Source organism: Stylophora pistillata, chromosome 7, assembly GCF_964205215.1.
Source record: "Stylophora pistillata chromosome 7, jaStyPist1.2, whole genome shotgun sequence".
Taxonomy (NCBI): Eukaryota; Metazoa; Cnidaria; class Anthozoa; order Scleractinia; family Pocilloporidae; genus Stylophora; species Stylophora pistillata.
This window is the reverse complement of record NC_142525.1, coordinates 21,448,460-21,469,817: the sequence shown is the minus strand read 5'-3', so window position 1 is coordinate 21,469,817 and position 21,358 is coordinate 21,448,460. Positions and strand designations below refer to the sequence as shown.

Genomic DNA, 21,358 nt, shown 5'->3' with positions numbered 1-21,358 from the left:
TCGGGTCAAGTTCGGGTTTTGTTCGGGATAGCTCGAGATCATGCGCGTCCAACATCGGCAAGTACTGAAAACCAGGAACACCAGCATAATTTTCCGCGAAGGTGTTGACGGGTAATTTGCAAGCAGGCTCGAGAGCGGCAACGACAAGGGTTTTTCCGACTGACAACATGGCGGCCGGAGAGGGGGATGATTCACTTTACCCGATCGCTGTATTGATAGATGAGCTGCGAAACGAGGATGTTCAGGTAATTAAAGAAACCATGTTAGTTCTTCTACTTTTTTTTCCTTTTGTGAACGATTTCTGGGTACATTTTCTGTTTCTGATTGCGTGTGACTTCGAGCCTTCTACAATGTCGACCTGAATTGTTTGATAATTTGACTTTTCGTAAAATGGTTCTGTAGTTGCGGCTGAACTCCATCAAGAAACTTTCGACCATCGCCTTGGCTTTGGGAGTAGAAAGAACAAGAAGTGAACTTATACCCTTTCTAACCGGTAAGTTAAATTACTATGCCTTTCCTGTCTGTTATTGCAAAAATGTGCAGCTTAGAAATTCTTCCAGTACGGAGCTTAGTTCCTTTCTACAGGGCTTGACTTGGACAAGGATTTTTGTTATATAAATATATCCGGTGGATCTAAACCCATTGAAGTTATTTTGGCGCCTCTTTAGACAATGTGTAATTTTGACTTGAAAGGTAGAAACTGTGTGTATATTTGGTAGTGATCGTTTTGGAGGATTCGCAATCGATGTTTTGGAAGGTAACATTTGCTTTCGATGAGAGCTGGATGCACTTAACTAGAACAATAAAAGCGGAATTATTAATGTTAAAGACGAGAAATCAATGAAGACTTATTTAATCAAGTTCAAGTGTTAAAAGCTATCTCTAAACTATCTTCATGATCATAGCTTCCATAATAAGAGTATTTTCAAACTGTGGACTCGTTTGAGTGAGCCAGGATCGATCGTTAAATACGAAATTCTCATTTGCTTATTTTGGGTGAATGTGTCACAAAGACATATTTAATGGTGTGAAATGATGGTCATGTGAATCATTCGTATATTACATAAGACTAAGTTTCAATTAATTTCCTGATATAGATATTTGTTAGTAAAGTACATGTATATATGAATATTGTAATGTGAACCTCTTTGCATCTAGTTAGGTGCAAACCAGAAGCTGATTGCAACTCTTATTATTTGGGTTAACAGCAAACTGTAGTTTTAAAACTTTGAACAGTTTTGTGTACCATATACTTTTGGTAATTCTCATATTTTTCTTGGCTCTAAATTTTTCTTACAAATCATGATATTTGAATTTCCTTTTCTTTTATTTATGATCATAATCTGAAACAAAGAAACTGGTTTGAGTGGTTTTATACCTTTACAGTTTTTTTTCTCCTTATGGGTACATTGATCCACTAAATAAGATCATTTCTTTTAAGAGATCTGAGAGAAAGAGCAAAGCTATCATCCATGCTAAACTGTCTTTATACAAAAGTTTTTTCCGTCACCTGTTCGCAGTAGTGTCTGCCCCTCCCTCCTTACCTCCAGTACAACAAGAGAAAAACCAAGGCCATTGTACAATTAGATAGGAACTTGTGAAATCAGATAGACATTTTTTATTAATTACTCCAAGAACTTGTTCAAATGAGTGTAAATTCTGTAAAAGAATAAGGTCAAATATTGTCCTCTATCTTTTTCTCAATTTAGAAACAATTTATGATGAAGATGAGGTCTTGTTAGCACTTGCAGAACAGGTAATTTTTTCTTTAAACAAATATTTGAATCAGTTTTATTTGTTATGATACTTAAAAAGCTAAGTATAAAAAAGCAATGAAAAGCATACATCCACTGTCAATGTTACAACATTTGTTGCTTGTGTCTTATTCTTATAAGCTCCCTCAGATTTAGCCACCCTTCCAGAATCTAGCCCCCCCCCCCCTACCCTCTACAGATTTTAGCCACCTTAGCATGATTTTGATCAGTTCTTGTAAGACTCACTGTTACAGGAACTTCATACTCTGCAAGGTCATATAATTGTACTGTTTGTTTGATTAAGTTGTTATAATTTTTTTTTGTCTTTTAGCTTGGTTCTTTTACCCCGCTGGTTGGAGGGCCAGACTTCGTACATTGTTTACTGGTATGTTTTTCCTGGCATTTAACCTTTAAGGAGCCTGGAAAATCTTTTTATTAAATATGATTACTCTTTAAAAGGAAACTTCCAGTGATGGAACAAATTAACAGTAAATTATCAGAAGTGATCCTGGAGAATGATAAATACTTCTGTTGGCTTCATGCTAAACTGGAAACCAGTAAAACCTAAAGAGGTGATAATATTTACCACTAGGTTGTGTGATATAGCACTTAGTACTTGGAACAGAAAGTTAATTTCAATATATTGTTTTGATATCTAGCGTCCACTTGAGAGTTTAGCAAATGTGGAAGAAACAGTGGTTAGGGATAAGGTAAAGCTGTCTTTATTAAGACTTCACTCTTGTCTTATTTCTTTACTACACATTTATTGAGCCTTTCAGATGCAACATACCATATAAGTGTATTTTAATTCAAAATGAATTGCAGATTAAAATGATTTGAAGCCAGTTTGATTCATATCTACATGTATGTAGATCCAGTCTTTCTTCTGTGTTGGAGATAATGGTCAGATTTGAATCAAACTAGTATAAGATCAATTTAAACTGAATTTAATTTTATTCAGTAACTTTTACTCTGCATATCATCACTATGACTATTTTTTTTTTTATTTTTTTTTTTTTTTTTTTACTTTTTCATAGTAAGCTTGACGTGTAAAACTAGTCTCAAATTTTTACAAACTTGGATTGAAATTCAGTTGCAGCATGGTGTCTGTGCTCTATGTGGAATATTTTATCTTTCAACAAACACTGACTGCAGTTACTCAAATCTATTCTGAGAAATAATGAAGAACTGCATGCTATTTTTGCTTGTAGAAGTTGAAAAATTATGTGAGATCTTGGAAATAATGGCATTTGAATTGTGACCCTCCACAGTAGCTTTTGTTTGGTTTTGTCTCAGGTGGCGTGTTAAATGTTACACTAAACGTGCAATTTGGCATGCGTGCAATAAGGCACGAGTGTCATATGCCTTATTGCACATGTGCAATAAGACACGTAGCAGGACGAATGAGAGATGACAAGTCGCCATTACGAGTGTTCGTTGAAAGCCTCAAAGTATTAAATTCTTGCATGTCTATCTGGCGATACAAATTGTTAAAAAAAAAACTAGAAAAGAAAAGAAACAGGGCTAACCAAAAAAATACATAATGGATTATGACCCTGAATGTTTTATATTTCAGTCTGTGAACATCACAGAAATACACTGGTGTAGAAGTGATTATTGTCTCAGGAAAAGCAAGGAAAACTCGGGGCTCACTGAAATTACCCATGAATATACTTCAAAATATCCCTTAATTTTTTTAATTCTTCAATATTTTTTTATGTGAAAAGCTCTAAATATTGGGTAAATTGACTTTTAATTCCTCTTCAAATTTCCCTCAAAGGCAGTTGAATCGTTAAGAACTATAGCAGCAGATCATTCAACTCAAGACCTAGAAAGTCATTTTGTTCCTCTAGTCAAGAGGTTATCACAAGGTATGTATGGTTCTTTATCACTCATGGTTGTTTGTTTATGGCTCAGTAGTAATCTTCAGATCTTACTTTCAAATTTGGAAACCTCTGTTAACACACAGCACTTACAAGCACCTTACAAAACAATACAGTGATGATTGCAGCTGTACGTAAAAACAACTGCTATTTTGTCTCTATTTAACTAAGTGGTAATTAAAAGTTCTGGTCGATTTTCAGGAGATTGGTTTACCTCTAGAACGTCAGCTTGTGGGCTGTTTGCAGTTGCATATGCTCGCGTTAACGCCAGCCTAAAAGCAGAATTGAGAAGGTAAAGAGACAAGTCTCCAATAGCTGAGAGCTTTTGAAGTACTTACTGGAAGGTCATAGCATAGACTCCTACCAGAAGCACTTGGAATTCATTTTTCTGAGTGTACCTATGTCATTCACTGGATAACATTATCTTCCACAAATAGCATTTGGGAAGAATATTTTGGAACTCATGAGATGTACATGTACTGAGCTGCACAGTTACCAATGGACTTCATCAGGGCTCGACACTAACTTTTCAACTTACTAGCCAAGTGGCTAGTGACAACTTTTTAAGTGTTACAACAATTTCAGTTTGTTTACAAGCCAAACTGGCTTGTGGAAATAAAAAACTACTTGCCAAAACTGAATTTCTACTAGTCTGTGGCTAGTTGGCTACTGTTAGTGTGGAGCCCTGCTCATTTTGGTCTTCCTTTACAGCATCCCAAGTTTATTCTTACGTAAAGACTGAGACTGACCTGGAATTGTTTGCAACTTTGACATGACTCAACAGTTTCTTTTAACAATAGTCTTCCATGTCTTGATAGACACGTAGATAGATAGATAGATAGATAGATAGATAGATAGATAGATAGATAGATAGATAGATAGATAGATAGCAGCTTAATAGCAGCTGGAAGCTGAATTGCAAAGGTGTACAAATTATGTAAAAAGCAAGGAAAACTCGGGGCTCACTGAAATTACCCTTGAATATACTTCAAAATATCCCTTAATTTTTTTAATTCTTCAATATTTTTTGATGTGAAAAGCACTAAATACTGAGTTAATTGACAAATATTTAATTCCTCTTCAAATTTCCCTCAAAGGTAGTTGAATTGTTAAGAACTATAGCAGCAGATCATTCAACTCAAGACCTAGAAAATCATTTTGTTCCTCTAGTCAAGAGGTTAGATTGTTAGAAGTTAGTTGTAATGCTAGTATATTTACCAATGTTTGACCTCTTTGTAGCCACTTCAAAAATTTGTGTGCAGATGATACACCCATGGTTAGAAGAGCTGCTTCTGGAAAACTTGGTGTAAGTTGAATTACATTTAACAATCAAAACTGTACCTTACCAGTAATTAGTTGCAAAATATACAGTAACAACAGTGCATGAGCTTAGACGCAAATATTTTCTTTGCACTACCCAAAGTTTTAGTGTGCACAACGTTATCCTTTTTGTAATAAGTTTCTGAGTAAGACTTAATTGTCCACAGTACATGTTACAAGTGAGGTGTTGGTTTTTTTCTCTTTCTTTTACCTCCCAAACTCAACACAGTGTATATCTAAATTATAAGCATGAAATGTAGTTTCATATAGAGTACTTAATACTGAAGTAGACAATAGGCATTAGATATGTATAAGTAACTGTTGTGAATTACAACTCTTTACGTTTGCCAGCATCTTCCTAAGAAGCTGCTTCCTCCCTGAGAAATCTCAATTGACACTCAAGTTGTAGTTAGGTTATCTGGGTGGAAATCCGATACTGGCTTTATAAAAACATTTGCTTGTATCACAAGTAGTATATTTAAAGATTTGATGCTTCTTCCTATTGCTAGAAGTTAGATCCTTGCTCATTGCTATTCTTGGTTTGCTTTGATTTAAGGAATTTGCAAAATGTGTGGAGCTGGAGTATGTCAAATCAGATCTTGTTCCATTGTTCAATAACTTAGCCAGCGATGAACAAGACTCTGTTAGGTTGCTAGCTGTAGAGGGTTGTTCAAATATTGCTTCAATTCTGCCTGATGAGGATAAAGAGACTTTGCTTATGCCTACAGTGAGAGCTGCTGCACAGGTAATGTAGATGTGCAGTACATGACTATTATGCTGATAGTGCCTTAAAGAAGAAAAGAAGGTGAAAAGTTCATTTGGAATATAATTGATTGACCTGTGCAAAAGAACAAACATAAAAGTTCTCTCTAAAGTTAAAAATGCTGGTAAGTAATTTTAATCTACTCCTTTAGTAACTTTGCTTGTCACTCTTTTCAAGGACAAATCATGGAGAGTACGTTACATGGTGGCAGACAAATTTACAGAGGTGAGCAGTATGCTATATAAAGCTCTATATACATCCAGTGTACTTTAATACATATCTATCATGATAACACAAATTGTTAACCATAATAACTTTTGAAGTTCCCAAAGCTAAGCACAGAGTACAGTAGATGTCTGCATGTATCATCAGTCTGTTATTAAGGGCTCATGTTGTCTTGTTTCATAAAAGGTGTAAGCAACACAAGTCTCAATTGGTTCATCGTATTTGATCTACTGAATAGTGAGACCCCTGTGATGATAATCCTATTTAGCCAAAAATTTTGAAATCAGGACCAAGTACTTAAAATAATTTTTCTCCTTCTTTAGCTGCAAAATGCTGTGGGATCTGAGATCACTAAGACTGACCTGGTGCCAGCCTTCCAAGGTTTGCTTAAAGACTGTGAGGCAGAAGTCAGAGCTGCTGCAGCGGGAAAAGTCAAAGGTAGAATTGTAGTTTTTCTAAATAAGTTACTTCTTTTCTTCATATTTATCAGTACACACTGCTCAGTACAACTCAGCTAACTTGAGCTGATGCAAGACAGGGTTCAAGATAGCAAGGAGTTAGTGTTACCATGAAAATTAACCTTAAGAGTCAACTTACATGCAGCTTGATTTTGAGGTTTTGCAGCATATCATTAATTTCCATCATTACAGACAAAGAAGGAATGTGATATGTCTCCACTATACATGCACTTGAGAAAATTTCATATCCCACATCTAACAGTGATTTTTTCCCTCTCTTTCTTTCTTTCTTTCTTTCTTTTTTGTTTTTTTGTTTTTGTTTTTGGTTTTGGTTATTTTTTAGGGAGGGGGGGAGGCAATGTTAGCATGTTTGTGCTGAAGGAGAGAGTTTTTTCCCCCCTTGTAAGTTCACTAAGAGAAATTATTCTTATTTTATTCTGAGTGCTTCACAAACTCCCTCTTTTGGCAGATTTTGCTGAGAAAGTTCCAGAAGAGGTCCGTGAACAAGTCTTAATGACAAACTTACTTCCTTGTGTCAAGGTATGATGCATTTGGAACATATACTTCATTTACTGTATTATGATGATAATGAGTGTTAAAGTACATTGTTTCAGGTCAGATAGAAATAAAGTTACCCAGTGTTATAAATGTTGATGTCATGGCTGATGCAGGTAAAATCTGATTGGCAAAGGAAGCTTATGAGTGACGTGGAGCTATAGAACATTGTGTGTAGAATTAACATCGCAATATCATATTTTTATATCATGTTAGAACTCAAATTTTCCAAAACCATTGCAAGTGAAGCATGATTAGACCTCTTCAAGAAGATCTATTAACAACAGATTTTAAATTTTAATTACAAAACTTTCAAGAGCACTGCTGTATTTTTAATTTGGCTGATTGTGAGAATCATGATGATCACTTTGCACTAGAAACATGCCAGAGTTAACCAATATGATACTGCAGCCTTTGCTCATCACAAATTGCTTGAATATAATTTTTTTCTAAGTTGTTGACAGTGCTTGTGAAATTTAGCTGATGAATAATACATTTTGTGTCGTCAAAGGTGTACCAGTTGTAGTTTTACATGAACCGTTGTCTGAAAATTTCTTTTACTTTAAGGACTTGGTTATGGATGCAAACCAACACGTTAAATCTGCTTTGGCATCAGTTATAATGGGACTCTCCCCAATGTTAGGAAAAGATAAGTGAGTATGATATATGTTGATGTTTAATTTTATCAGTGTTAGCCACACTGTGTTTTTTTATTTCTTTTTGGTTTCTTTTTTTTTTTTTTTCTTTTTTAATACAATTTGTGACACATCCTTTCATGTAGTTTTTGTGTTAGTTTTCCACTAATTCATGGTAATATTTTGTTTATCTTTTCAGCACCATTGAACACCTTCTTCCTCTGTTTCTCACTATGTTAAAAGATGAGGTAATATGTTTGTTCCTTGAAAGCTGTCTTACTCACATTTAAAAATAGGGACTTCAGTTGAAGCTGATTCCTCAATTGGTGCTTGAAACCATTACATTACATTTCTAAGGCTTACAAAATGTATATTTAAGGTGTTACTAAAGAGTTACAATGTGGATCATGTGATAAACCCAGGCAAAGATTGAAGGACACAAGATAGCTTCTTAATCGTCTTTTCAACATCCTGTGTGGGTTGATCACTCACGATATTTTACTTTTGAATTATTGGAATTGTATTTTTATATAAAAATGTGTACTAATTAACATTACCTATTTAAAAGAATAATACTTCCTCTCCCCCAGATTCCTGAAGTTCGCCTCAATATAATATCAAATCTGGACTGTGTGAATCAAGGTGAGGTTAAAATGATTAAATGCTTACTCATTTTTTGCTTTTTTAGACGATATGCTACTTATGTGGTATGAAGGTATGTTTCGTTTGTGACTTACCTTTGAACTATTTGAACATTTTTCTCCAGTAATTGGTGTTAACCAATTGTCACAGTCCTTGCTTCCTGCCATCTTTGAGCTTGCTGGAGACAACAAGTGGCGTGTACGACTGGCAATCATTGAGTACATGCCATTGTTAGCCAGTCAGTTGGTATGTTTTGTAACTTTGCTCTCCTCACTTTCAAAGGTTCAAATCATGTTCCTTGTATATGTAAATTTGGTGTTAGATCAAGATGAGTATTCTCATTTCTTGTTTGTGGGATAGTGTATGGATATTTTGGGAGAAGTTGCATGTTAATCACTTCTGGGAGGGTTAACCAGTGGACCAAAATGTAAGATCCAGTGTGGAGGGCTGGTTAAGATGATTTACATGTCAGTGTCAGGAATGCTTGGGAAAGAGAAAGGATGATGCTGCTGTAAACATTTCAAGTTTGTTTGTCAAACAGTGGAGTGTGGTCAAATCCTTTGTCAAAAGCATTCAAGAAAAGAAACTTGTTATCTGATTTCATGAGAGGCACTGAATAGTGACTTCCTCAAAGTGTTATCTGATACCATGGAGGCTTAGTTTGCTAAATTTAGCATAATTTCATATCAAATCTAATTTAGCCTTGAAATAGGAATTTACCGTGTAATTGAAAATCAGTAAAGTTCAGTGGAAGTAGAAAGTTGATGTAGTGAAATGAGAGAATCATAATTGCGTTTTGTAAAACTTTCCTTTCTCTTACAGGGAGTGGAATTCTTTGATGAGAAGCTGAACAGCTTGTGCATGACATGGCTTGTAGATCATGGTGAGCTGCTGGATGGTTAAGATAAGTGAATATCACATTGCAGTGTTGAAACGTGGTCTTGAATCAAGATCGGACATCCTGCTGAAGAAACCTGTGGGCTGTGGCCATTGATAATACAGGACAATGAATGAATTGATAATGTGAATTAGTTTTTTTTCCCGTTGTGTTGATATGTTTGACACTGTTTTGCTCAGGAGGAAGCTCTTGAATCCTTAAAAAAACGTAGCAAATGGATTGTAAATTGTCGAAAATAGAAATTCACAAATTGCAGCTGAAGAGTGAAACTCAGGAAGGTTTTAACCTGGGATCTCCTGATTTCTATCAGGACCATTTGTCACGCCCTTGAATGGGGTATGATTTGGGATGGGATTTGGATGATTGGTGATCCCCTTGGGTGTAGAGAAATAATTGTGGTGGTGATACTAGCACGATATAGATAATGTTTTGTGATAAGAGATTGTCAAAAAGCATTGTTTTTGATGTCTTCCTTTTGCAATCAGTGTATGCCATACGAGAAGCTGCTGCCAAAAATCTCAAAAAGTTAGTTGAAAAGTTTGGAGCTGAATGGGCTCAGGTGAGGACTGCGATTTAATAATCGAGGTACACTGTAACCGGTTGAATTTAGTTTGGTGCAAACTTTGCAACCCTATTATCATATAACCTTTAAACATTTCTTTTTCTCCCAGAACCAAGTTATTCCCAAGGTGTTGGCCATGGCTACAAATACAAACTATCTCCATCGCTTAACCACACTATACTCAGTGAATGTAAGTTGCTCTTCAAGTAATACTTAGTTCACTGCCAATATGGATGGAAATTGTGTGTTGATTAGAAGTAATTTTCTGCAAGTAAAGATAACTTCAGCGAAGTACTACGGCAAGGGTGAAGAGAACAAAATGAAGCTTACGATTTAATGAGTTTTCAATCGCTCTTCAGATGCGTTTGAAAACTTTATACGTTTCCCTTACGCCCTGTTTAAAGCAACAACACTAGATTTTGCGCAGTGGGAGACCGAGAACACGAAGGGCAGATGACTTTATCTGTGAATTAACGTTACTCTCTGACATTTCAACTTCTCGAGAAATTCTTTGGACAAGTTTAAGTTAATTTTTTACGTCGATGCTTTTCAAGGCATCTCCATTGTGACTGCCCCTCTAATATCAAGTTGATGTCAGTAGCTACATCGTGAGTCAGGTTGAGTTACTCAGTCCAATAATTATAGCTGTTGATCTGTTCCTGTCTTTCTCTGCAGGTTTTAGCAGAAGTCATGGGACCAGAAAGTGTAGTGAAGCTCATGCTTCCTGTCGTAATTGGTTTAGCTGATGATTCTGTCGCTAATGTTCGCTTTAATGTTGCTAAAACTTTACAAAAAATCGCACCCGCTCTGGACGAGAGGTGGGTCGGTTTTGTTAATAACTTAACATCTCTGGCTGGCTAATTGCTATAATGAACTGCCTTGGGTAGGCGTTCAAAATGAGTCACTGCGCTTTGGAATCAGACGATTACATACAGCAATTGACTATTCGAGGGTGTAGTCTGATCGTTCGGGTGAGTTTAGTCCTGAGAAGGACTGTTGTCGATGGATGGTAGTGACTGACGTTTCAACAACCTGTGCGGAAGTCATCATCAGAGTCAACTCATCATCACTTGACTCTGATGATGACTTCCGCAGAGGTTGTCGAAACGTCAGTCACTACCATCCATCGACAACAGTCCTTCTCAGGACTACACTCACCCGGACGATCAGACTACACCTTCACATGTTACCCCCGGGTTCAAACCATTTACTGCAATTGAATATTCATTTGAAAATATTTAAGATTTTTAAACTACGGGTAATGAGTCTCGATAGAAACGAAAAAGCATATTTCATGTTTACCAAAGGACAGACGGTATGGTAGATTATAGAGAGGAAATATGTTATTGTGATTGATCAACGAAATTAGACTTAAGACATTTTGCACACTTATGTAGAATTTACAGAACAAAAGAAATTGCTAGTGATGCTCACACCGAGTGAACATCGGATTAAACATTTCAATGGAAAGTATCCTATGTTTTAAAGCCACCGAACCTAACAGATGGCGGGTCAAATGAGACACCCGTCTTGATAGACAAATTGAACCAACTTGTTTTCTGTAGCCCCTGGGTAGGGAATCACGCCGAGAAATCCGACTCGATTCCTCCAGGGGAACTCAGATTTTTTCTTTGTCCCTCGCTCGTGACAAACAGAGTGACAGAGTGAAACCATTCTCAATACAATGCGAAATATTTCTGGTGTGTTTTCTTTTTTCACAGCACCATCAAATCGCAGATCAAACCTGTCCTTGATAAACTGAATGGCGACACTGATGTAGATGTGAAGTATTTTGCTCAGGAAGCTTTGACAGGTAGTTCATAGCTGAAATATCCTTTGATAAGGATGAATCTCCGCAAGAAGTGTGCGGAACTGGGACTGCAAAATTGAATGTTGACGGTGTCATTCCAATTAATGATTACCAAATTTTATATGGAATCATCCGGTTTTTTTTTTTTTTTTTTTTTTTTTTTTTTGCACTGTAGTTTTACCATTTCCCTGTCAATAGCATTAGTATTACCATGATCCCTAGTGTTATCAACGTTGTCATTGTTTTTATTAACCGTTGTTACTTGTCTTCGTCATTATTACTGTAGTTATTAAGTCTTAGTAGATGACATGCTTAATGCTGTGAAGCAATCCAAGACTTCTTTAAATAAATGATAAAAATCCACTTAGGCGCTTCTCATGAGAGTTTTTGAACAACCGTCTCAATGAACAATTATTTTGAATATGTCACCCTGCTGTTCATTAATAATAATAAACAATATTTACAGAGGATATCACCAGTAACGCTAAGTTAATTAGGGTGGTCCTCTATCTGCACCCACCCATCCCACCCCAGGGGAGGACATCTATCACACAGTATCCTCGTGCGTGGGAATTAACGTTTCTACCCCTAACCCTGCAGGAGACGGGACCTCCATTTATTCGTCCCTATCCGAGAAGACTAGAATATCTAACCATTTCTTGATGTTATAGAAAGGTAGCTTGTTCTCCTCATTTTTTTTTTTAAGACCTTGAGTGTTGGTCCGGCCGGGGCTCGAACCCCCGACCTCCCGCACAACAGTTCAGCGCTCTATCTATTGAGCTAACCGGGAAGCGGTAGCGCTCAATGATAATCTTTGTTTCTCTCTCTCTCTCTCCGCAGTTTTCTAGTACCATCTTCAAGATTTGTCGTTATTCTGCCTACAGCCCAACCATCGTATCTCTTGAAATAGTGCACTGATTAGATGATCGTGTAGACTTATCCAGCCCACGCATGTGTGATCTAAGAGTTTGGTCGGCTCAGTGATTTAATGGAATGATTTCAAGTAGGCATTAGATGGCATTTTAATCAACTGATCGGTGTTAAACTAATGTAAGAAGCAACGAAACTGAAAGCCCCTAACTGAGCGCACTTTCATATATGTTATTTCGTGAACAGGTACAATTGAGTCGAATATTGCCCAGGAAAATACTTTTTTATATAATTTTCCTTTATTTGTAAGGGGACGAGAATTAAACTTCTTTTGCTGGAAAGTAAGAAATCGACTTTTGGTGTTTACAAGGTAAATTTACTGGACTAGATTGATTTGCCTGTGCTCAGCTTGCGATTTAGTTAAGTGGAAATTACAGTGAAGAATATCAAAGAAGTAGAGGTTTCGAGAGGTAATTAGTTTTCGTTTCATACAGAAGTTAAACGGAGTTGAAAATTGTGTACTTGTGGAAGATTTTATAATTGCTATTGTTATTGTTTTGGTAAACATTAAACCTGTATAGCTGACGTTTTGACTGTACGTGTAAACGGAATAACATTAGTTATTGTATTAAAAGTCTTTGCTGTCTTCAAAGTCTTCCTTGTTACTTGTTTTCCTTTTATTTATACTTAGTGTGTGTGTGCGTGCGTGCGTGGTTTTGTTTTCGTTTTTTTTTTTTCTTCTTTCGATGACTGGCACTTACCTCAGAATCATTCCTAAATACTTTGTTTGAGCACTATTACTGGACTGATTATGGGAAAGCAACCATTCTGCGTTAGTTTCTTCTCTTTAGAGCACGACACCCCTCGTCATGTGCTGTTCTCTTCCCATCCATGGCAATCTCTGTACCTCTGCTATTGAATATGGTTGAGCTCCTAAAAGACACATGATGTTCTCTTGATTATTTCTGATCCGAGATTACATAAGCATTCGGCCGTTTTTTTTCTTTGGTGGGGTGCAACAGTCTGAAGCAATTCTATTTACCAACACCAGCGTTCATAAGTATATAATACGAACGCTTTTCTTAGGCACGATCGTGCGATTTCTATTGTCCGTTTTTCAAGCTAACACAGCGAGTCACGACATCGAAGAGTCACGACCAAGTTTCCATGTTAAATTTGCGCAATTGCGGCATAAAGGAATATAGACTTGCCCATTTGAAAATCCAGTTGTGAACAGGTAAATAAAAAGTACAAAACTGGGTATGCGGATGAAGTTCCTGAGTGTTATTTAATACTACTCGCGTCCTTGAGAATGAGGTTCATAGAGACACAAAGTGCAGGTGAGCACATGCATTAGTTTTCTATTTAATAAAATCCTCACTTTCCGACTTAAATCTCAATCTAAAATCTGCATGCCAAAACGATATGCCTGTACTAGTCTGTACTGCACGCACTGCTTCGCATCTTCGAAAGTATTCAATTGATATTTCTGTTACACGATTCAAATCACAATGTGGAATTAGAATCTGTGATTTAACGGGATTCCGTTTGCCTCTAATTTTGTAACAGAATTACAACGAAATGGAGGAGACAGTTAACTGTGTAAAGTTTGTAAGAAACTGAGTCTCGTTGGCGAGGGAGGGGACGCAAAACTTTGGAAATGGGGGTGCGACGTAATAAATCGATGACACTGTCCAGACCGTCCCGGAGCAGCATGTACATCCCAAATGTTGGCGAGATTACTGCCTTCCTGGCACCACCGCGCTTGAAGACCGTTTCTTTTGTAACACAAAAGTCGAGATTGGACGACAGCGGAAAGGGTCCCTAAAGAGCCATTCCTTTAATTGAAAATAATAACTCTTGATTTTCCTCCCTAACGTTCTCGATGAAATCTCGCAAATTAGACGACTTCCCTTTTGGTAGCCCGGTTTCTTAAGTGAAAGGACAGGACGAGTTAATAGTAGGCGCTATCAGGAGGTAATCAGCAAAGATCTTTAAAGACTTTAAGTATGTTAAAAATGTCTGTTTATTGCATTTATTTAAAGATGAAATGGTATCTGTTGCAATTAGTTCGAGGTCTGATGATAAAACGCTGGAGCTAAAAAAAAATCATATAAATCAATGAGTCGTATTGTCTACAAAAGTAGTCACTATCTACTTTACTTTAATTGCTCACAGTCCAATTTGCCTCTGTCAGTGACAGCAATAGTTTGATTCAGTACTTCATAAACTAAAACTTAAGAAAATTAGAAATATATGATTTCTTCTCAATAGATATAACTATGTATGATGCACGATCCTTCGCAGTAGATAGCGCTATTTATGCAGGCCTGATTGTTCTTTCAGGTCTGATTTTCGCTATTGCATAAATAGCGCTATCTACTGCGAAGGATCGTGCATCATACGTATTTAATACCGCAGTTCAAAATATATGAACTTCATATATTCATTGTATCTGATTTATCATCACGGGTTTATTACGAATCAACTTAACGGCCTGCTCCCAGTTGGCTTGTTAGCTCAATTGGTAGAGCGCTGCACTAGTATCGCAGAGGTCAGTGGTTCGAATCCCGTACAGGCCTGATTTTTTTCAGGTCTGATTTTCGCTATTGCATAAATAGCGCTATCTACTGCGAAGGATCGTGCATCATACGTATTTAATACCGCAGTTCAAAATATATGAACTTGATATATTGATTGTATCAGATATAACTATATTGACCTTTGTATACAAACCACTGAATCGGACAGCACAGAATTTATATTTCAATTTTGGCTGTTTGCTGCAAACGTCTTGTAAATTATGTTCCACCGTGCAATATCTATAGTTTATATTTTACAGCCCTTGAATTTTAAGTATGAACTGTTAGGACTGTTGGTTATGTACTCAAAAACGCTCCATGCATGCCAGGCGATGCCCCTTTATCAGTTAATACTGGCAGAACTTCCTTGTGTCTGATGTTCACGTTGACTAGAAAGTGTATTCACTGATTGTGCTGATGGGTTTTACAATGGGGGCGGCTCGTACATCGAATGAAAACCTCTCGCACACATCTTTTCGATGTCCTCCTTTCGAGGACGAAGTTCTTCCTTTAAGACGTGACAGGCGTCCTCTGGTTGACAGATGTTTAGATCAGGCCAGTCCTCTTTGTTATGATTTTGTAACCATAATTGAATCAACCAAGATTGCCTTGGCACCCTAAAATTGGCAATAATATTAGACGTCATTTGCAGGCAAAGAAAACCACGACACGACAAAAGTAATGTCAGCAATACTCTTACATTATTTCTTTTAAATCCCAAATTTTCTCGCACATCTACTATGGCAGAGTTAAATATGTTCAAGCCCCCAGTAACCCTTCAATACTCTCTTTTCTTCATCACAGATAGTTTTTTTTTTCGTGGAACAGTTACTTTAGATTTTGACATCATCCCCTTATTATCATTATTATCATCATCATTATTGCTATTCTTGCTATCATTATTATTACTCAGATACGATGAAATATATGAAGTTCATATATTTTGAACTGCGGTATTAGATACGTATGATGCACGATCCTCGCAGTAGATAGCGCTATTTAAGCAATAGCGAAAATCAGACCTGAAAAAAAAAAATCAGGCCTGTACGGGATTCGAACCACTGACCTCTGCGATGCTAGTGCAGCGCTCTTACCAATTGAGCTAACAAGCCAACTGGGAACAGGCCGTTAAGTTGATTCGTAATAAACCCGTGAAAGTGATAAATCAGATACAATGAAATATATGAAGTTCATATATTTTGAACTGCGGTATTAGATACGTATGATGCACGATCCTCGCAGTAGATAGCGCTATTTAAGCAATAGCGAAAATCAGACCTGAAAAAAAATCAGGCCTATACGGGATTCGAACCACTGACCTCTGCGATACTAGTGCAGCGCTCTTACCAATTGAGCTAACAAGCCAACTGGGAGTAGGCCGTTAAGTTGATTCGTAATAAACCCGTGAAAGTGATAAATCAGATACAATGAAATATATGAAGTTCATATATTTTGAACTGCGGTATTAGATACGTATGATGCACGATCCTCGCAGTAGATAGCGCTATTTAAGCAATAGCGAAAATCAGACCTGAAAAAAAATCAGGCCTATACGGGATTCGAACCACTGACCTCTGCGATACTAGTGCAGCGCTCTTACCAATTGAGCTAACAAGCCAACTGGGAGCAGGCCGTTAAGTTGATTCGTAATAAACCCGTGAAAGTGATAAATCAGATACAATGAAATATATGAAGTTCATATATTTTGAACTAGTATCGCAGAGGTCAGTGGTTCGAATCCCGTACAGGCCTGATTTTTTTCAGGTCTGATTTTCGCTATTGCTTAAATAGCGCTATCTACTGCGAGGATCGTGCATCATACTTATTATTATTACTATTACGACGAATATTATTGCTTTAAATTTCATTTATGGACCGAACGAAGTCCAATTCCAGCCGTGTATGTCGAAAGATTGACTATCAATAACAGCCAGAGAGGGAAACAGAGGTCTAATTTGTTATATATCAACAAAGTTGATATGAATTATTATTGACATAATTACTTCGTTACTCCCGCCAACGCAGCCCCAAACAGTTTCTTTCGAAACTATCAGCCTTTATTCGTCTGATTTGTTAGTTATGAGCCGATGATTACAGACAAAGTCTTCATAAGCAATGATTCAAAACTGCGACGGAGGTTTAGAAACATAACATGATCCATTCGGTGAACGTTTTCATCATAACATAACAGGTGACTTTTTCCAGGGGAAAAATGAACCCAATCTTCTATATAACAAGTAATGCTATACTGTAGAAGTAAACTTTATAACTGCGGCGCAAATGGCGGTTACTATTCATAGGCATGACACTTAAGTTGAAAGTCCTCAATTTTAGTGCTAACCATGGGTTAAAATGCCAATCATCTTAAGATTTTTAATGCAATTTTCAATTTAAAAAAGTACTTTTAAGTATACTAGCATGTGTTTTTTTCGTTTGCGCTCTCGTGCAAACTTTTTAAATGAAAAGTGAACGTTCATCCGTGCGTCTTTTATTCTATAGTCTGTAGAGAAACGCTTGTGCTACAGTTACACATTCAGACATACCTGCATGCCAGACAATCTAAGAGCGCAATGGCCGGTGGTCTCTGCTGGGGTTGATATGTCCAACATTCATGAATCATGATATCTATCCAATCTGGACAGGAACGCGGTTTTTGTAGAAGCTTTCTGTCTAAAATACTAGCACCAACCTGTGAAAAACAATCAATAAAAAGGCGTTCTGAATTACAATAACAAAACGAATAATTTACAGGTAGGAAGGGGAGAAATCGTATTTGGCCCTTTTTGCAGCTAAGTAACCCACTCTTTCGTGAATGTGACTGAGTAATTGAGCTTATAGTCAAGCAGCGTTCATTCTCCGGCGGTGTTTAGAAAAACAGTACAAGACGTTACCTCGTGGTCTGGAAGATTGTGATGGGGGAGCATTCGCTCCGGAAAGTTTTCACTAAATGAAAACGCTGCAAAAAGTTCCCAAGCCAGGACACCAAATGACCATGCATCACTAGCATGACTGTACCGCCCTTTAGAAATCACCTCTGGCGCGCTCCTGAAAATACAATCGACATTTTCACTCTCGTAATAGGAGCAGTTTAAGCGAAATCCTTTGTACGAGAGTTTTTTTTTTTTACCAGCCTTTGTTACAATACCTCGATAGTTACCTTATTTCCATGAAACAAGTAGAGGATGGCATTTAATATCTATACCAGGTTTCTGAATTTTCGAGGTTCGTAGTTGATGGATCTATGTTGATTCACCACTTCCCAATAACAGTCCAGTAGGAATTTCTTGATTTCATTCAACATGAAGTCGTTTGGCGGGAATTATGTCGATCATTTGCGATTTATCCTTTGGATAGCGTTATCCAAGCGTTGGATTTATCCTTTGGATAGCGTTATCCAAGCGTTGGATTTATCCTTTGGATAGCGTTATCCAAGCGTTGGATTTATCCTTTAGATAGCGTTATCCGCCCTTTGAACAACCGCAGCCAGATGAACAACGGAAATATCGCTGAATGTGGCTGACTACCAAACGTTTCCTCTAGATTCTTTTGGAGGGAGGATATCCACTTTAATTCTAAGATTAATGATCTGACCACGGTAAGAGGTGACCTTAAACCTTCAAATAATGTTTGGGTTGAATGCAACAGAATTCACCCCAGATAGAAAGATAAACTCCGCTATTTTGCAACTGCTCCCGGAAAGTATGTCTCACGACGTGGCTCTAAATCAAATTTAGCGAATAAGCTGTAGACATGAGTTCAAGAAAGAATCAATTACACAACTTTAAGTGTTACTAACCAGCGAGCAGAAACAAGCGGCATTTCCTCTTGCAACACGTTATCCTTGCTAGTGTCTTCACCTGGTCCTAGAGTCAGACGCTTGGGTTGACCAAGACAGATTACCTGAACCTGTGTATCAATCAACACTGCCAGCTGAGAAAGACAGATTTGTTAACATCTGGTTCGTGCATCAACTGTCACTTTGCCAAATTTATTTTGGCTTGAGGATTTCTGTAGTTGCTGTATGCATTCTACTGCATTCTGTATGCATTCTACCGCATTCTGTATGCATTCTACTGCATTCTGTATGCATTCTACTGCATTCTGTATGCATTCTGTATGCATTCTACTAGATGCAAGAGATAGGGGTAAGTGAACACTGGTGAGATTTTCATACGTCATTACAACTGCAACTCTTCACATCCTCTGCGTAAAGCATCTTTACCTTGTATCCTTCCATGTCCATGTCAGACGCCGACGGCGAAATGTAATTAGTCGCATGGATCATAAACGGCGATTTTCGGTTCAATCGACAAATTTTTCCCAAGGAGAAAGGGTTGCAAAAGAACGCTAGACTTCGTAGGCTTTACTGCTGAATTTGACAAAGAAGTAAGAAATTTTTCGGCCGCTAAGGACGCCCCTACAAAAGTCTAAAGAATTTTGTGTTCCAGGAAAATAATGTTGGATTAATTTTCAAACCTACTTCTGTTAGATTTCTACCCAAATCCTTGCATCAACGAAGTACATGTCGTGCGGTCATTTCTACCGTTTGGCGGTTACAAACAAATATAAATTCTGGTTGTTTCAACTGAAGTGATATTCGGCGGCGCAAATGAATCGACTTAGCTTACCCAGTAATACCCATTCGCTCCAGTACCCAGTAGTACCCATTCGCTCCAGTAGCTTACCCATTCGATCCGACGAAGGACTAACGCTCGAAACGTCAGCCTTTGTAATCATTACAGTGGCCAATTTACCATTTCAACTTTGTTGTTATATCCAAATTATTTCGTTACTCCCACCGACGCCTAAAGGCTAAAGAATTTTACCTCGTTATTTCTATGGTTATAGTAAGGTCTCGTTTGTCGTGGCATCATGTTACTATCATGAAACTGCAAATATTTCCCATGCCAGGACACCGAATGACCACACATCGCTAGCGTGACTGTACTGCCCCTGAGATATCATCTCTGGCGCGCTTCTGAAAGACAGGATTCCATAAAATATTCCCCCTAGATGTGCTACTTGTCCGCTACAGGTTACCCCCAGCATTTAGAAACTTCAATTCCACAGAGCAGTGTTAACAGTATCGCCAATATTTACCCGTTTCACATAAATGCACGGAATTTAAGAAAATGATTCTTCCATTTACGCTTGTTGGATTTGAGATTGCTTATACTATAACTTGGAGTCAAACGCTTTGTTAGCTGTTTGTCACCACGTGACATGTTTCAATCCCAGATAGGGTTGTTGGTTAGAGTAAAGTCAGTGAACCTTACAGATGTTATAATTTGGATATATCAACAAAGTTGAAATGGTAAATTGGCCACCGTAACGATTACAAAAGCTGACGTTTCGAGCGTTAGCCCTTCGCCGGAGCGAAGGGCTAACGCTCGAAACGTCAGCTTTTGTAATCGTTACGGTGGCCAATTTACCATTTCAACTTTGTTGATATATCCAAATTTTATCGTTACTCCCACCGACGTAGCCCCAAACAGTTTCTTTCGAAACTATCAGCCCTTACAGATGTTACCTTGTAGGGTTCCACAACTACAACATTTTCGGCGCGGAGATTTCCATGAACAATGTGCTGTGTATGAAGATAATTTAGTGCAGATGCTACTTGAGACAGGAACGCAGGTATGGTCCCTTGGTCACATCGTCCACTGCGAATATAAATCTTCAGGTTCATAGTATCATCCCTGAAATACTGAACCGAAATAATACGTTTCTTTAGCTTAACCACTTCAAGTTCTTGTCATAAGAAGAAAACTGTAAAAGTAAAGGTGGACAGTCTAAGTACTGCACTGTACTGAGCTTAGAGGGCTTTTCGATTGAGCGTCGTAAAACATAAACCAGAATCATCACAACAACCAACCAGAAGAAAGGAATACACCCCCGAGAGCCAATGAGAACTCAAAGTAAAAAACAAGGAAAAAGTACCCCCGAGAGCCAATGAGAACTCAAAGTGATAAAAAAAAAAGTACCCCCGAGAGCTAGTGAGAACTCAAAGTCAAAAAAAAAAAAAAAAAAAAAAAAAAAAGGACTGCCAAAAGCGCGGGAAAACTCGAATGACCAAGTCGTGATTAGTTTAATTTGGATATATCAACAAAGTTGAAATGGTAAATTGGCCACCGTAACGATTACAAAAGCTGACGTTTCGAGCGTTAGCCCTTCGTCGCAGCGAAGGGCTAACGCTCGAAACGTCAGCTTTTGTAATCGTTACGGTGGCCAATTTACCATTTCAACTTTGTTGATATATCCAAATTGTTTCGTTACTCCCACCGACGCAGCCCCAAACAGTTTCTTTCGAAACTATCAGCCTTTATTCATTCGTGATTAGTTTAAGTTTACATCTGATTGGTTAAAAGAGTGGTCCAAGTTTTCTGGACCAATTACAGGGC

At 37.6% G+C, this 21,358-nt stretch overlaps 2 protein-coding genes across 5 annotated transcripts in view; one reads left to right on the top strand and one right to left on the bottom strand.

Moving 5' to 3' along the window:
* The first annotated feature begins 84 nt into the window (after positions 1–84).
* LOC111342447 (uncharacterized) lies at positions 85–13,030 on the top strand. Its single transcript, XM_022949529.2, has 22 exons — positions 85–245; positions 403–493; positions 1,710–1,756; positions 2,086–2,139; positions 2,414–2,464; positions 3,535–3,625; positions 3,839–3,929; positions 4,877–4,943; positions 5,514–5,702; positions 5,898–5,945; positions 6,269–6,383; positions 6,873–6,943; positions 7,526–7,611; positions 7,793–7,841; positions 8,184–8,235; positions 8,360–8,481; positions 9,058–9,118; positions 9,619–9,692; positions 9,805–9,885; positions 10,371–10,513; positions 11,417–11,508; positions 12,346–13,030. The coding sequence occupies exons 1-22, from the start codon at positions 168–170 to the stop codon at positions 12,351–12,353; spliced, it is 1,761 nt and encodes a 586-aa protein (XP_022805264.2). The 5' UTR covers positions 85–167; the 3' UTR covers positions 12,354–13,030.
* The window catches only part of LOC111342452 (uncharacterized), a 32,532-nt gene continuing 23,829 nt past the window's right edge, over positions 12,656–21,358 (bottom strand). For 3 of the 4 annotated variants that reach the window (XM_088728738.1, XM_088728740.1, XM_088728739.1), the window contains exons 22-26: positions 20,488–20,664; positions 18,754–18,863; positions 17,849–18,002; positions 17,501–17,646; positions 14,384–15,574 (exon numbers count right to left, since the gene is read on the bottom strand). In XM_088728738.1, coding sequence (XP_088584864.1) covers positions 15,382–15,574; positions 17,501–17,646; positions 17,849–18,002; positions 18,754–18,863; positions 20,488–20,664 — 780 coding nt within the window. In that variant the 3' untranslated portion in view covers positions 14,384–15,381. Of the gene's footprint in view, positions 13,309–14,383; positions 15,575–17,500; positions 17,647–17,848; positions 18,003–18,753; positions 18,864–20,487; positions 20,665–21,358 lie in introns of those variants that run through there. The other variant, XM_088728742.1, reaches the window with a different exon arrangement.

What these genes read in the sequence shown, in the direction of transcription:
- LOC111342447 (XM_022949529.2), top strand. Translation starts at nt 168, where the DNA reads ATGGCGGCCGGAGAGGGGGATGATTCACTTTACCCGATCGCTGTATTG. An exon ending in TGCGAAACGAGGATGTTCAG is followed by an intron (nt 246 to 402) that starts GTAATTAAAGAA and finishes ATGGTTCTGTAG; the next exon opens with TTGCGGCTGAACTCCATCAA. An exon ending in CCAATGTTAGGAAAAGATAA is followed by an intron (nt 7,612 to 7,792) that starts GTGAGTATGATA and finishes TTATCTTTTCAG; the next exon opens with CACCATTGAACACCTTCTTC.